This window comes from Molothrus ater, chromosome 28 (assembly GCF_012460135.2).
Source record: "Molothrus ater isolate BHLD 08-10-18 breed brown headed cowbird chromosome 28, BPBGC_Mater_1.1, whole genome shotgun sequence".
Lineage (NCBI taxonomy): Eukaryota > Metazoa > Chordata > Aves > Passeriformes > Icteridae > Molothrus > Molothrus ater.
Genome location: NC_050505.2, coordinates 3,261,151 through 3,277,452, shown reverse-complemented (window position 1 = coordinate 3,277,452; position 16,302 = coordinate 3,261,151). Strand labels below are relative to the sequence as shown.

At 48.6% G+C, this 16,302-nt stretch overlaps 1 protein-coding gene across 1 annotated transcript in view; it reads left to right on the top strand.

Moving 5' to 3' along the window:
* The window catches only part of ZMAT4 (zinc finger matrin-type 4), a 52,333-nt gene extending 36,597 nt beyond the window's left edge, over positions 1–15,736 (top strand). The window contains exons 5-7 of the mRNA XM_036396561.2: positions 3,564–3,791; positions 8,714–8,810; positions 15,289–15,736. Coding sequence (XP_036252454.1) covers positions 3,564–3,791; positions 8,714–8,810; positions 15,289–15,304 — 341 coding nt within the window. The 3' untranslated portion in view covers positions 15,305–15,736. The remainder of the gene's footprint in view (positions 1–3,563; positions 3,792–8,713; positions 8,811–15,288) is intronic.
* The last annotated feature ends 566 nt before the right edge of the window (positions 15,737–16,302 follow it).

Genomic DNA, 16,302 nt, shown 5'->3' with positions numbered 1-16,302 from the left:
GTCTTAGTCCTGGATTTCTGGGATTTCTTCTGGAAAAAAAACTGAGTTTCCCAGTGCCTCCTTGTTGTGGCTCACTTAGTTTCTTGTCCTCATGCTGAGTTTCTGGAGTGTGCCAATGGAAGAAGTTGGGTGCCATTTAAATCCAGCTTGGAATAAAAAGCTTTGGATGTGAGAAAGAAGTCAAACATTAGTTCATTGCCGGAGTGCTAAAGTGTTTCTAACTTTGTATTTTGCCTCTTGCAGCAAAGTAAGACTTTCTCACTTCCCTCCCACAGCGAAAGGGAACGTAAGGCAGACTGTCATGAGCTATTTAGCATTTTGAAATACTTGAAATAGTCAAACTCTCAGCTTTTATGTTTGTGTTTTAGATGGAGAAACATTTTTAACTTTTGACGTTTTGTGAGTGTTTATTATTAATTTTCATGTCGCTGCTCAGGGAATGATGGCATTTGCTGTTCTGCAGGAGTTATGTAGTGCATATCAAAATGATAAATTCACATTTGTGGAGAAGTCAACTTTCATCTGTTTCTCTTTGGGAGAATTTGGTAGACTTGGGATGCTTTCATTAATTGCCAGGCTGGGCTCAACACACCTTAGGACTGGTGGGGGTTGTCCTCAGGTTGGGACCTGAGGAATGTGACTTTAAAGAAAATATTTTGGCATTTTGTGAGTGCTAAGAGGAAATCCTTGCCCGTGGCAGCCCCCATGTGATGCAGGGACTCTACTGTGGAGCTGCAGCCCATGGTCCCATGGGAGCCAGCTGTGGATGAGGGCTGGGGTGGGCATGGGGGGCTCTGCTGCCATCCCCAGCAGCTGGACTGCCAGATCCCTCCTGCATGGAGTTTGGGGGAGCACAAACCACCAGCCTCAGGGACAGGGGCTCGGAGGCACAGCCAGGGGCTGGGAGCAGAGATGCCTCTGTCAGGTTTCCTTAGTGAGCAGGAGATGTAACTCCTGTGGACATCACCAGCTCCGTGAGCTTCAGCCTGCCTGGTCCCCCTCTGGCAGCAGTGTGCATAGAAACAAGGAGAGAGCGGGCCAGAAGATTGGATAGATTTCACTTTATAGCCTGGGGCTTGTGGAACAGCAAGTCAGATCTGGTGCAGAGCTCCTGGGCTGCTGAAATTGCTGCTTGTTTATAATGCTCCAAACTTCTCTGCAGCTCAGTCTGGTTCCCTGGACTCAGCCCTGTCCTGGCCTCACCAGGGCTGTTCCGAGTCCCTGTGGCATCACTGGGCTCTGGGCATGGACCCCTTCCTGCAGGAGCATCAGGAACACATCAGCAGGAAGCCAGCTGTGCTTGCTTCTCATGAGTCAAGCAGGTGCAAAGTCTGTGTAACCCCAGTTTGACCAGGAAATACTGCAATTCCCTAATTTTCTTCCTAATGACTGTGCTGGCTGCTGGCTTTGCTCTTTGCTCACCCTGGCAGTTCTGCTGCATGCACCTTGGAGGGGCTGGGCCGTGTCTCTCCTGCTGGAACCATAGAAAAGACTTTTTTTTAGGAGCAAAATCCAGCCAGACCCTGCCTGGCCCTGCCTGGAGCAGCTCTTCAGAGGCAGCGTCATCACTGCTGGAACTCTGATACCTTGGCAGTCATCATCAAAAACAATAGAAGGTTATAAACCCCTGGAAATTGATAAGGTTGTAAGTAATGTTATATGTAAGATAGAATTTCCTTGAAGGTGTCCCTTACTGAGCAGGTCAGCAGAAGATTTATAACAATATTAACTTTCTCAAGCCAAGGAGTCAATCACAGTGGGCTCCAGGCATAATTATATGTCTAAATATATCCCTGAGCTGCTGTTCCTGGTGTCAGACACTGAGGTGGGTTTGGCATTTGCTGCCCTGTGCGCTCATCAGGGCTCAGCTGGATCATCTCCTGATCAAAGACAGCCACCACACACCTCCAAATGTGCCTATTCCAGTACCATGGAGAGAGCAGGTTGTTAATTATTTAAAGAGCAGACATTTCATCTGGAAAAGAAAGGAAAAGGAAAGCCACATAAAAGGGAATTTTTGAATGAAGTGTGATAACTAAGTGCTAGTCCTTGTATATTTTTGTATCCCAGTGTTACCTGAACTTTATTTTTCTTCAAACTCTTTTTTTCTATGGGTTTGTGACTTGTATTGTACAAAGTTGGGAAACTCTGTTGAACAAAGTGCATTCCATTATATAAAGACTAATCACTCACTTTTCTTTGGGATGATGTGGGGGTCATATTTGTGTTCCTGGATGGGCTTTTGATGAATCTGAAGGAAAATAGAATTAAATTAAGGTTGTGTGTTGCTGGTATCTGACAGTTCACAATGTGAAGGTCTTTGAAGGATGGGATTGACTGTTGAGTATTTTTTTTTTTCATCTGTGACAGTTTGCAATGACTGTGGCTTTCCCATTCTTTCTGAGACCAAGTAAATTGAAAAATAAGAATCCTGAGATAATGATAAATATGTCTCTCTATCCTGAGAAGGAGATGGCTCTGCATGGTGTATTTATTCTCCAGTGATGATTTTTCCTGGGAGTAGCAATTCAAGCAGGATAAGTTTAGCAAATTTAGTCAGAACAGTGATAAGATGTGTAATTGCACTGAGAGCATCCTCCTTCCAGTTAGTGAAATGCAGAAAGCTGAGGAACAGTCCTGGGCTGTCCTTTCATGCTTTTCTTAATGAGAAATGGTAGCTTTCCAAGCAGCATGTCTTGGTTTGGAAAGACAGGTGCCTGCTAAGGAAGGCAGGAGCCTCCCCTGAAATGGAGAAAATGAACCCTTCCCCCCTCTGAATTGCTATAAATTTTAAATTAAGGGGCTCTCAGGCAAAAAAAAAATATATATGGGAGCAGGAAATAACAGTTCTTTACTAGGGAAGAAAAAAAAGGATAAAATAAACAATGCAGTGAACTAAAACAACACTGACAAAGTCAGAGCACAGCCTGACACCCTGTGGGTCAGGGTGTGGGCAGCAGAACCATTGGAATTGTGGCTCAGCCCTCCTGGAGCAGGGATCCTGTAGAAAGGGTGCAGTCTTCCTCTGACAATCCAGTGGAAGGAGAGGCAGCTGCTGCTCCTCTGGGGAATCAGTGGAGAAAGCCGTGCTGGTGTTCCAGAATCTCCAGATTATATCCAGGCAGGAATGCTTGGCTGGTGTTCCAGAATCTCCAGATTATATCCAGGCAGGAATGCTTGGCTGGTGTTCCAGATCTCCAGATTATATCCAGGCAGGAATGCTTGGCTCCTCCCTCTGGGCTCACATCTCCCAATGGGATGCTGCAGTTCTTATCAGCCATGCAGGGACATTCAATGGCCTCTTATCAGCAGATGTCCCCCTGGAGGGAGGAGTGGATGTGTAAGAGATAAGGAAAACTGCCCACTTGACAAAAGCCAACTGCCATCCAGATGATAATAAATACATCTTGCCTTGCAATCTGGAACACAGCACCATCCAAAATATCCACCAGGACCCTGTAACTGCAGCTAACTATTGCCTGTGTCTGCTGCGGGATCTGCCTCAGGCTCTGGCGCTCCTCAGGAGCCCAGCAAAGCTGATGTGTCCCCTTTGCCTTTTGCAGAGGCTGCTCTGGGCCCGCTGAAGCCGGCGCACACGGAGAGCGCCGCAGCCGTGCCGCCGCCGCCGCAGCGCCGGGACTCGGACAGGTACTGCCAGCTCTGCACAGCCTGGTTCAACAACCCCCTGATGGCACAGCAGCACTACGAGGGCAAAAAGCACAAGAAGAACGCGGCCAGGGCCGACCTCCTGGAGCAGCTGGGGAAGACCCTGGACCTGGGGGAGCTGCGAGGTGAGGCCCTTTTGAGCTGGTGATGGAGAGGCGCAATTTGATTTAGTCCAGGACTGAATCTTGACAAGTACCTGTCACCGTGTTCACAGGGGTTTTTGGGTTGGGGAAGAGACGAGGATCTGACTCCATGTTTCAGAAGGCTTGATTTATTATTTTATGATATATATTACATTAAAACTGTACTAAAAGAATAGAAGAGAAGATTTCATCAGAAAGCCAGCTAGGAATAGAAAAGAATGATAACAAAGGCTTGTGGCTCAGGCTCTGTGTCCGAGCCAGCTGGGCTGTGATTGGCCATTAATTAGAAACATCCAAGATGGGCCAATCCCAGATCCGCCTGTTGCATTCCACAGCAGCAGATAACCATTGGTTACATTTTGTTCCTGAGGCCTCTCAGCTTCTCAGGAGGAGAAATCCTAAGGAAAGGATTTTTCGTACAAGATGCCTGTGACAAGTACCTGCTTGCTCTGGGCTGTAGGCACAGGGTCACAATCCCCTGTGCACACAAGGACTGACTCAGACGGCTGAGGAAGAAGGACAAGGTTGATTCAGAGCTGAGGAAGAAGGACAAGGTTGATTCAGAGCTGTGAGAGCTTTGGTTTGGCAGTGAGGCTTTGCAATAACGTTTTGATACACCTGGGTCTTCTTCCTTGCTAAATGAAATAATTTTTCTTTAGATGCTAATGACTGTACAGTATATTGTGCATTTCTTGGTCTCCCATAAACCTTGTAATGGTTATCTTGATCCTCCTGTGCTACCTAGTGTGACTCACAGTGCCATCAATGATTCATGTTGGCTGAGTCACTGCCCGCTGCTGGAAATATGTGGGAATAAAACCTGGGACAATAACATGGAAGTGCTCAGTACTTTGAGCTGTGCCAAGCTCAGGAGTGGCTGAGGATGTCATTAAGTGTAAATAAATCAATTGGGAAGTGTTTTATTCATTTAGCTCCTGGGAGAGTTGAAATTGGAGGCCTTCACAGCCTGGTTAGCTGCTGGTTTTTACCTTCACAGTGGTGCTGTGCATGGCTGGGGTTTGCACTGGATCCAGTGTGGTGAGGGGGACAGCAGAGCTGTGTCCAGGCTGTGTGTGTGCCTGGTACAGGGGAACAGGGAGGTGTTCCAGGGGCTCAGCCTGCAGTGCCCCGTGCTCCACAGCACCAGCCAGGTGCACAGGCAGCCAAGGAGGGGAAATCCTTCAGTTCTTCTAACCAGATTGTGAGCATCTGTCTGTGTCTGTCTAGAGATGCTCTCCTGGCTGAATTTAACTGCAAGGTCAGAGCAGATCTTGACAGGTGAGCAAAGCAGTCTCTGCAGTGGCCTCCACACCACGATACCCAGCCTCACCTTGCCAGGTGGCATCATGTCTGCCTCCAGGGCAGCAGTGGCAGCAGGACACGTGCTGGGGACACCATCCCCGTGCTCTCCCTGCCCCACACTGTCTTTGCTGCCTCAGTTTTCCCTGGATTGCAAAGTCATCTCCTTCCCCTGCATCCCCGGTGGCTTCTCCCATCACAGCTTAAATATTAATTCTATTTTGACTAGTGTGGGAGATGAACATTTGATGCATTGTGTGAGCCTGGAATAGGCAGTGTCAGTTGAAGTACAACATTTCAGCAGCCTTTGATGTTTTGATAATGGCTGTAATAAAATATTTATTGATAAATATGAACGTATATTTGGAGAAATAAGAATAGAGATATATTTTTGGACAATTGATATTTATAGGAAACAAAAACATTGATCTTCTCACCAAGTGCTCATCCTGAAATTTTGAAGTCTTATTTTCTTCTCAGAAATAAGAATGAGGAGAGGGGGGGAAAAAAAGGAGAAATGAGCATTGTTTCTGCAGTCTGTGTTGAGTTAAAGCTGCAGCACAGGGCACACAGATCCCTTTTCCTTGGCTGGATGGGGTGCAGGGTCCAGCCCACCCTCAGAGCAGTTCTGTGGGGCTTTCCAGCTGTGGCACAGAGCAGCTTTGGGACCCATCCTGCTGTGTGGCTGACCTGGAATCCCCAAAAGAGGAAGGACTTGAGAGTTTTCTTCCTGCAGAGCTGCCTCCCCTGCACCTTTTGTCATAGGAAGACAAAACCTGGTGGGTACCAACCCCCAGATTCCACAGCTCAAAGTGGCCATGGCTCAGGTGGAGGCAGCCCTGGGCTCCATCTGACAGCTCTCACCCTCCCCAGCCTGTCCAGGCACAGGAGGAATGTTCAATTTCCTCCATCAAGTCACATCTCACCAGCTGTAGTTCATGGCTGGTGTCCCCCATGGCGCAGCTCTCCTGTTCCCTCTCCCAGGCAGGTGGGCTCTGCAGTGGCAGCTGGTTTGGAAGGTGCTGGGGGCCATCCAAACCCTGCAGCAGGTGCTCTGAATCCCTTAAATAAATCCCAAAAATAAATCTGAATCCCTAAAAAACCCTGCATCCAAACCCTGCAACAGGTGCTCTGAATCCCTAAAATAAATCTGAATCCCTAAAAAACCCTGCAACAGGTGCTCTGAATCCCTAAAATAAAGCACAGCAGCCTCTGCAGGACAGATGGACAGGGGCACAGAGATGATGTCACTTGGAGCCTTTGTGTTCTCAGGTAAATTGGTGGTGCTGCAGATGCACCAGCATCAGGCAATGAGCTGTGTTTCCTTTTTCATCCCAGCTCATAATTTCTTTGTATGCCTTATAAATACCTCTCATTCTGTGCTGTCACTTGTGGTTAGTAAGAAGCAGCTTAACAAGAACTCCCCTGGAATGGGTTTTAATTCATTTTATGCAGGATGACATTAATAACTTGACTTGTTAGTGTTTTATTTAATGGGGATAGGAGGACATTCAGTTTTACGTGAATGCGTGTCACGCTGCAGGGGAGGCAGTGCTGATGTGTCTGGAGGATGCAGGAGGGGATGTGAACACAGCGAGAGCCCAGCAGCTGCCAGCATGGACTGCTCAGGGTGGGACCACCCCATGGCCTGCAGGGCTCAGCTCAGCCCCAGAGCACTGCTTGGGGAGTTTATGAAACCAGTTTCAGCCAAGCAGCAGCTTTGATGAGCTCCAGCGAGGTCAAACTGTGGTAATTTTTATATCCTGGAAGTGATTGTTGCCCCTGTGGTCTCATCCTGCTGTTCATTTCAGGCTGCTTTCCTCCTCCTCCATCTCCATCCCAGTTCATGGAATCTGCCCAGCTTGGGGCTGCATGCTGCAGCCTGTGGGAAGAGCTGGGAACAGCACTGATTGCACAGGGAGGGGGAGCAGGGTTGCCCCTGGTTCATCTCTGTGAGTAGCCTTGACATGCTGAGGGAGAAAATCATCATCCCCACTTAGGAGCTGCTTTGCTGAAGGCGTTTCCACCTACACCAGTAATTAAGATTCACTGAGGCTGCTCTTAACGTGCTGCTAAATTGGCTGAGCAGCAGAACCTTATTACCTTAAATTAAAGAATTACCTGTTTCTTAGCTCTCCAGTCCCACTCTGATGTGGAGATCCTGGTGGGGTCCAAGTTCTGAGGCTGCTGCAGTGTGCTGACACACCATTCCTGCCCTTCCCATTCCTTCTCCTGCATTCTGGGAGATTCATGTGGCTTCTGATGCCTGTTGGTTGAATAAATGAAAACAGGAGCTGCCAACAGGACAAAGGGCATGACTGTAAAATCATCACTTCTTCATCAAGAATAAATTCTGTAAGGAGAAAAATCCATATGCACATTTGCAAATTGATTTTTTGTTCTGTGCCACGTCGTGACACAGAAATACAGAAACTACTTAAATACCTCTGCAGTTGCTGGCTTGTTGTTTTCGAGCACTCATCTGAATGATTTTGGAATATTATTTAAAGATGATTTTCATGTTGTGCCAAAATTCCTGGGTGGGAGATATTATGAAGTGTTTGAGAAAAGTGGGGCTGTTGGTGTAGCTGGTTCCTAGTGCAGAACAAGACAAGGGATTTTTTGAGAGGCAGAAAGGCAGGTCCAGCTGGGGAGGAGTCAGTGTGTTTATGACCTGTGCAGTTAATTATGGTGAGCATGGACTGATCAAATTTGACAATGCCACACGTTATTTGTTCTAAATGAGTCGTTCTAACCATTTTGGCAAAGAATAATAATGTAGAAAGCCAGAAGAGACTATTACAAGGAACATTAGGAGTGTTGCTGAGGAGCACAGCAATCCCTGCTAGGAATCTCCAGTGTTTTCAAGCAGAGCCCTTGTACTGCAGCCAAGAGAGAACCCAGCAGGTGAGAGAGCTCCTGCTTTGGCTTTTTGGGGCTGCCAGCCTTGACCTTCAGCCAGAGGCTCTGGGAGAGCAGAATCTGTGCTTGGCTGATTCACTTTGGTGGATAAATCAGAGTGGATCCCTCTGGGGAAAAGAGAGCTCCTAAGTGATCTGGCTGCTGAATGTGCTAACAGGGAATTGCTCTGAATTATGAGCACTACCAGAAACCAGAGGGATAAATGGTGCCTGGAGTGCTTGTTAGGGTGAGCACAGTGATGATGCCCTGAGGAGAGCACAGGAGAGATTCACCACACTCTCAGGAGGGATGAGCCTTTGAACCTGGCTTTCTTCTGCTCAGTTCTAAAAATACTCCTTTAGGTTTCTCTAATGCTTGGGTAGCCTGGCCTGGAAAAGTCAATAGATGGGTCACTGTAAAGAGAAATGTCTGTGAAAATGGAAATGAAATGTGGGGTCCAAGTACCTTCTAATTGACTAGAAGTTGGCTTGGAGCACAGGTTACTGCTTTTTTTTTTTCTATTTCTCCCCCTTTCTTCAGTCATTTTCACTTACCTGTAATTCCTAGCTGTCATTTTGAATAGTCTGTAACCCAGAGTGTTTCCCTCTGGTGCAGCCTGTGCTCCCCTGAGCCTCACCATGTGGCACAGGTGCAGCCAAGACTTAATTAATTAATAATTAATTAATTTTTGGGTTTCTTCACAGGCCTGAAGCGCAGCTACACCTGCAACATCTGCAACGTCACCCTGAACTCCATAGAGCAGTACCATGCACACCTGAAGGGCTCCAAACACCAGACCAAGTGAGTGTCACTGTGCCTCTCTCTCCCAGGGGGCTGCAGTCTGTCTGTCTGTCTGTCTGTCTGTCTGGGATGTTCTGGGACAGTGCTTTGCCCCCCAGCCCCCCCAGCAGAGGAGCCCTGGGGGCTGTGCTAGCACAGGTACCAGAGGCACCTCCAGGTGGAGGAAGGCAGGGCTGTTGCGTTGTGATTTCAGGGTTTACCCCAGAACCTCGGGTCCCTCCCCTGATAATTCCCTGCCAGGTGTGTCAGTCACCTCTCCTTCCCCTCCCAGCACTGTCTGTCAGTCCTGGCATTCCAGAATTGGCAGATTCAAAGGATGCCCTCTACCCCTGGGGGGCCCTGGGCCATCCAGGTGTCCTTTGTCCCTTTGTCGCTCCCCTCCTGTCCCTGCTTGGTGCCTCCCTGCCCCTTCCCTGCCCCTCTCCCCGGGGTTCAAAGGAGCAGCAGCCACGGGCTCAGGGAGTTCTGTGGGAGCTGGTGCTGCATTCAGAGGCCTGAGGGCCAGAATAAAGCTCTGGATCCAAAGCCTCCCTCAGAACCGACTCCTTTCCTTCACCATGGCCTGAAAGCTTCTCCACAGAGGGAAACCTGAGGAGCAGCCCCTGTTATGGGGGGAAGCTCCATCCCAGCAGCACCAGAGCTCCTGCAGGCCTGGACTTGTCTGCAGGGCCCAGCTGCAGCACCCAGGCAGGAAAGAGTGTCTGTGGGGTGAAACACCACACACCCAGGCAGCCCAAAGTGTCTGAGGGGTGAAACACCACACACCCAGGCAGCCCAAATGTCTGTGGGGTGAAACACCACACACCCAGGCAGGCAAAAGTGTCTGTGGGGTGAAACACCACACACCCAGGCAGCCAAAAGTGTCTGTGGGGTGAAACACCACACACCCAGGCAGGAAAGAGTGTCTGTGGGGTGAAACACCACAATTGCCAGTGTTTGGTTCAGCACCAAGGGCCAGACAAGCTCAGGCACATCCCATCCACAATATTGGGGATATCCCAATACAGGGCTTGAACCCACATGGGCTTGCTGGAGTCCCACTGACTTGAGGATAATGATACTGAGTTTGCAGCTTCTTTCACGTGTGGAACCTCAGAAGAGACACCATGAGCCTAAGGGGATTAGGTGTTTCCCAGTGAAATAGTTTTTTTCCTGTGATTTAGACTAATTATGCATTACCCAGCTATGAGAACTGGGGGGAGTCTGCTCTGTCAATTACTACAAATTATTAAAATGAAGTGATGGAGAAACATGATACCAGGGACTAGATTAATGAACTAATTGCTCTTAATGCACTTATATGTGAGCTTTGGGAACTGTTTCAGGCTGAATCACTTGGAACTGCCCAGATTAGGAGAGGAATATAAAGGGATATACCTGAAGTGCTTCAGGTACCTTTGAGGGTACTCAGAAAAGTGAGCAGGATGAGCAGAACTAGCAATGACTGCTCATTTTGCTTAGGCCAGCAAAGGATAAAACCAGCCCTTCCCCAGCTGCTGTCAGACCTTCTCAGGCTCCTGGTATTTATTCACATTAGCTTTATTCTATTCTATTTATTTATTTGAATGCCTTCCAGATGCAGTGATGCAGCACAGCTGGCAGTGCAGGTGTGTTGTGGAGCAGGGGGCTGGGCCAGGTGAGTGAGCCAGGTGTGGTTTTGGGCTGTTCCATGAACAACCTGTGAGCTTGGCTGCCTCCATCTCCTGCTCTTCAGCACAGCTCCCTGCTGGGGAATCCCTGCCCAGCCAGGTCATGTGGGAGCAGCTGGGACAGGCTCGGGATCCACACCCAGTGCAAGAAATTCCCACTGCTGGAAAACAGGGCTGAGAGCTCTTCCTCTTGGAAACCTGGAATGGCAGCATCTGTGCTGTGCTGCCCTGGCCCAGAGCTGTCATTTATCCTTCCCTTTCCAGTCCTTCCAAGTCTGTGGGATTATTGCTGTGGTTGCTGTTGGTATTACTGTGAAGGATAAAGAAGTTTATCTCAAACCAGAGCAGCCTCATGGAAGGGAGACAGAGATGTGCAGAGGAAGGTGTGTCACCAATCCCCCACACCAGAAGGGTGCCTGGCTCTCTGGGTTACCCCCACACCTTCTGCTCTGTTGTGCAATCTCCTGCAATTAGCAGAGATTAAGAAATCTTAATTTCTAGTGCTGTGAATGAACACCTGGGGAAGTTATTTGTGCTTTGACTGCGGTAGGAGTGGCAGATGACACACCTGCCCTGGGCTCAGCCTGTTCTCAGATGAAGAGTTTATCTCAAACCAGAGCAGCCTCATGGATGGGAGACAGAGATGTGCAGGAAGATGTGTCACCAATCCCCCACAGCAGAAGGGTGCCTGGTCCAGCACAAACAACAGATTCTGGGCTGCATCTGTGTCTCACTGGCTTTTCCAAGCAATTGCCTCTTCCAAACAAAGACAGGGACTTTGGGAATGCAGAGCTGGTCCTTTGCTGGGTTCCCAGAGCTGTGGTGTCCCATGGCAGCACTGTGGCTCCCAGGTGTGCTCTGTGCTGGGGCAGGTGAGGATCATCCCCTGCTCACTCCTCAGCCAGTGTTCCCCCTGCTTTCTGCTGCTCTCATTATTGCTGCTTAATGTCAAGGCTGTCCTCTGCCTCCTAACTCAGGCTGAAGGCCCTGGACTGCAGTTGCCAAGGCAACAAAACATTTTCTGTAGCTGTCCTACTTCATTCACAGTTAAAAACTAGACAAACCTGGGGAAAGGGGCAGTTAGTGAAGGACTGGGGTGAAGGGACACAGGGATTTTGCTCTGGGACAAAGGGCAAAACAGGGAACAGTGATTGCAGGATGGAAGCTGATACCCCCCCCCCAAAAAATGCCAGGCAGATGATTTTTTTCCTGGAAAGCTGCTTCAGGAGTTCACAACTTTTATGAGGCATGAGCTGCATTGTGGTTATTTATTACTGCTCCTGAGAGCTCTGCAGAGCTGAGAGCCCCAGTTAGAGCTGCCTTAAATAACCCACCACACTCACCAGGAGCTGGCAGCTGTGTTAACCAGGAGCCTGGCACTGCCCCAGCTGGGGAGGGCTGGGGGTCCTGGGGCTCCATGGGCAGCACAATTTGAACGTTTGGGGTCCTGGGGCTCCATGGGCAGCACAATTTGAAGGTTTGGGGTCCTGGGGCTCCATGGGCAGCACAATTTGAAGGTTGGGGATCCTGGGGCTCCCTGGGCAGCACATTTTGAGGGCTGGGGTTCCATGGGCAGCACAAATTGAGGCTTGTACCCAGCAGCTGAGCTGTTCTTCCTCGAGTGGTGTGGCCAGGAGAAATTAACAGTTCATAGGAACCTCAGGTGCTACCCCAAGTGCTTTTAACTGCATTTGTTTGACCAAAAGAGGGGGGGAATAGGGCTTAGGAAGGAAGCTGGAGGTTTCTTGGCTGGTATTTTGGTGTTGAATAAAAGATGCAGGAAGAGTGAGCTAATACTGAGCTGGTCCTTATCCCTCCAGCTGTGCAGGCACAAAGCAGATATATCTGCCAGCTCCTGGGTTTTTTTCTCCAGGTACTTGAGTTCAATTTGAAAATTAAGGTGAAATGCCCCACTGGATGTGTGGGGAGTGCAGGGCTCAGCTCAGGCTCCCATGGGTGATGCTGCTGGCTGTGGGCACAGGGCAAGTGTTGGGGTGTGCTGGTGCTCACAGGGGTTCTTGGATAAGGGAAGAGATGAGGATCTGACTCCATGTTTCAGAAGGCTGATTTATTATTTTATGATATATATTACATTAAAACTGTACTAAAAGAATAGAAGAAAGGATTTCATCAGAAGGCTGGCTAAGAATAGAAAAGGAAGAATGATAACAAAGGTTTGTGGCTCGGCTCTCTGAGCCAGCTGGGCTGTGATTGGCCATTAATTAGAAACAACCACATGAGCCCAATCCCAGATGCACCTGTTGCATCCCACAGCAGCAGATAACCATTGCTTGCGTTTTGTTCCTGAGGCCTCTCAGCTTCTCAGGAGGAGAAATCCTAAGGAAAGGATTTTCCATGAAAGATGTGTGTGACACCCGTGGGTGTGTGGGTGCAGGGAGCAGAGGTGCCTTTGGCAGGGCAGAGAGCCCAGACTCAGGTTTGGGGTGGGTGTCAGCCCTGGGCCAGCTGTGGGTCTGTCACACGTGCCAGAGTCAGAGCTGAGCTCTGGGCTCCTCTGCTCGGGCTGGCAGCCACGGAGGGCTGAGATCCAGCCCTGGTAATTAACAGTCTGGCTGTGTGGGGATAACCATTCCCACTTCCATAAAGAAGAACTTTGTCTTCTCGCCTTCATTTTTGTCTCTTTGATCAGCCAGACCTCTCTGCCACATCCAGAGCTCACAAATGTATTCCAGGCTTTTATAATCGCTCATTTGCACTTTCATAGATGCTAATACATGGAAGGGTTTCCCTTTCAGGCTCAGGCTTCCTGGTTAATTGTGGGATTTTTGCAGAGAGAGGACCAAATCCTGCAGCCATCATTGGTGTTAAACCAATTCAGTGGTCAAAATTAATTCTGAGGGGTTAAGAGCGGTCATGTCCAGTAGGGGGGGAGGCTCTGCAGCCTTTCCTGCCCAACTCTCAGACTTTGGGGCTGTACCCTGGGGAAGCCCAGATGGTTGCTGTCCTGCTGAGGAGCAGAGGCAGCAGGCTTGGGCCTGGGCAGGCTCTTTCCTCTTTTCTTTCCTTTTTTTTATTTTCAGGCTGAGAACACAGATGTCTAATTGGAACAGGGTATTTATCAACATAAGCTGCTTGGCTATTCAGGCATGAGCTAATCAAAATATTGTTAATATCATGCCTGGAGAAATGTCACCCTTTCCCATGGTTGCATTTGCATCGCTTTTCCCATCTATTTAAGAAGGTGTGAACAAACACTGACAGCCTGTTGTGGCTGAAGCTTGTCCCAGGGTCTGTGTGTCTGGCACAGCCAACACGTGGGGAGCTCTGGGGCTGCCTGGCCCGGCTCCACCTGGGTCAGATTTTGTGCCAAGTGGTGTTTCTGTTTCTCCTGGATGCTTCCAGCCCTGTCCCTGGTGCCAGCAGGTTGGGGCTCCTTCTGCACATCCTTGTCAGAACCCAGGACATTGCTCTGGCTGCCCTGGAGGACTCCAGACCCTGGCAGGGGAATCAGAGACCTTGGCACAGAGTCACAAACACCTGTGCCTTTGATTTCAGCCCGTGGAAACAATTCCCAACTTTGTGTGAGGAGTTACAAGGCACAAAGGTTTGAGTGGAATGACAGTGAATTTGTCACAGGGTGAAAAAGTAGAATTTTGGGGATTTAGAATGGGGGTTCAAGAGGCAAGATGGAGGAGTCTGAGTGTGTCCTGTGCTCTTCCTCCTCTGTCTTCTTCGTCTTCTTCGTCTTCTTCGTCTTCTTCTTCGTCTTCGTCTTCATCTTCTTCGTCTTCTTTGTCTTCTTCTCCTTCTTCTCCTTCTTCTCCTCCATCCTCTGCTGTGTTGGTGACACTTTTGGACTGGTTTAGAGCAGAGACAGACTGTCTAACACAGGTGATGGGTATTGGGAAGTTATTGTAAATAAAGCACAGGCAGTTTTTAGTATAAAAAGCCAACACCACCCCAAGGGCAGGGACTGTGCCACAGCCCGACCTGTTGGACAGATCTCAGCAGGTCAGGGAAATAATGGGATAGATGAGAGAAAATAAACAGCCTTGAAAAGCAAAACCAACGATTCTTGGCTTTTTCTTTGGTCGTGGGGTTGGGAGAAAAAAGACTTTCTCAACCACAGAAACCCAAGACATCCTCACTCAAGATGAAGGTGTTCTCTGACAGAAGATTTCCTGTAAATTTCTGTAATTTAGAGTTGTATTGTGCACTTCACACCCAAGCCAAGTGATTTTGTTCTGCAGTAACACTTGGAAATAGTAGCATTTCCATGTGCTTTTTTGCAGTATATAGTGGGTTATGGTAAAGGAACTTTAGAGCACTAACAACTCCAGAAGATGAATAGTTACAAAAGGTAGATAGAATTGATAGGCATTTTAATTTGTCATAGTTTCAGTTCCAGGGAGCAGCTGAATAATTACACTGCCTGTGAAGAAAGGGAATGTAATACTTCCCCTCATTATAGATCTGACTTGTCTCCCTTCTCTTTTAATGTAAGTGAAAATGAAGATATCTCTGATATCTTCTGTTTTGATCATAATTTGAAAGCCCCAGAACAGCCTGTACAGCTCTGTGTGGTGGTTTGGGGTGTATAGATTAATCATTTTAATGTAAAACCCAAACACTGGGTTAATTGCTCAAAGGACAAACCTGAGCTTGCCAATGCCAATTCCCATGAGGAATTCCTCATCAGCTGAGCTCTGCTGGGCCATGGAGGAGGCCAGTTGGGCAGGATTTGTGAGGCTCTTAAATTCAAATTTAAGACCTAAAGAAAGGAGACTTTTTCCAGTTTGCTGTGGTGGTTTTCTTTCATCAAACACACCAGGATGGAGCGTGACTTGGGCTTCTTTTCTCTCTTGCAGCCTGAAGAACCAATAGTGGCTCATCAGTGGAGAAGAGGACAAGCACTAATGCTGCTTCTGTGGAGGGGAGCAGGTCAGCAGGAGAGGAAGCTTTCTTGGACAGTGATCCTATGTGGATTCAATAATTAACATGTAACTAACCTTTGCTTTGGACAAGTACATGGATTATTTTTTTTTTTTAATTTTGTGGTGAGTTAAAATATTTCGATGGATTTTTTTACCCTTTCAAGACAATATTTATTCAGCACAGAGTCTAGAGTATGATAACTATTCTGTAAATACAGCACTTACTCATCAGTCATCTTCAGGGACAGTGGAAACAAACTATTTTACTTTTTCATATTTATTCCTAGATTCCTCCCAAGAGTATAAGATTATTCTACTACATTATCCATGATAGTGATGTAATCAGTCTTCAATCAGAAATAAACACACTTTCTTCACCTTCTCCAGCATGGTTTGTGTCAACACATACAGAGCAGCAGCAGTGAACCGTGGGGATTGTGTAATGGATGAGTTCCTTCCTTCCTTCCCTCTTTGTCTCTAAAGAAACAAATGGGTTCCATGAGTAAAGAACACTGAAAAGAAAGTGTGAATTCTTTTTCCTGCTGGTAGGATTCCTGCAGGCCCAGCAGAAGCCGTTTGCTGTATTGACTTTGCTGCGAGGCCGGACGCTGCCGTGCCCACCGGAGAGCTGCAGGTGCCACCAGAGCCTTGGCACAGGCTGAGCTGGCCAGGCCCTCCCAGGTAAGGCTGGACAGGGGCTTAGCCCTGCCCTGACCCAGCTCTGCCCTGCAGGAGCTCGTTCCCCTGCCTGCTTTGGGCACCTGAGCAGGGCAGGAGCCGAGCGGGAGGAGAGCCCTGCAGTGCTCTGCACCCCGGGGCTGCCCAGAGCTCTGCTGGCCAGGAACCCCAGCCCTGAGCTGCCCCTGGGCAGTGCTTGTGCCCTTGGGCTGTGTTTGAGCCCTGGGCAGTGCCTGAGCTGCCCCTGGGCAGTGCCTGTGGCCCTGGGTA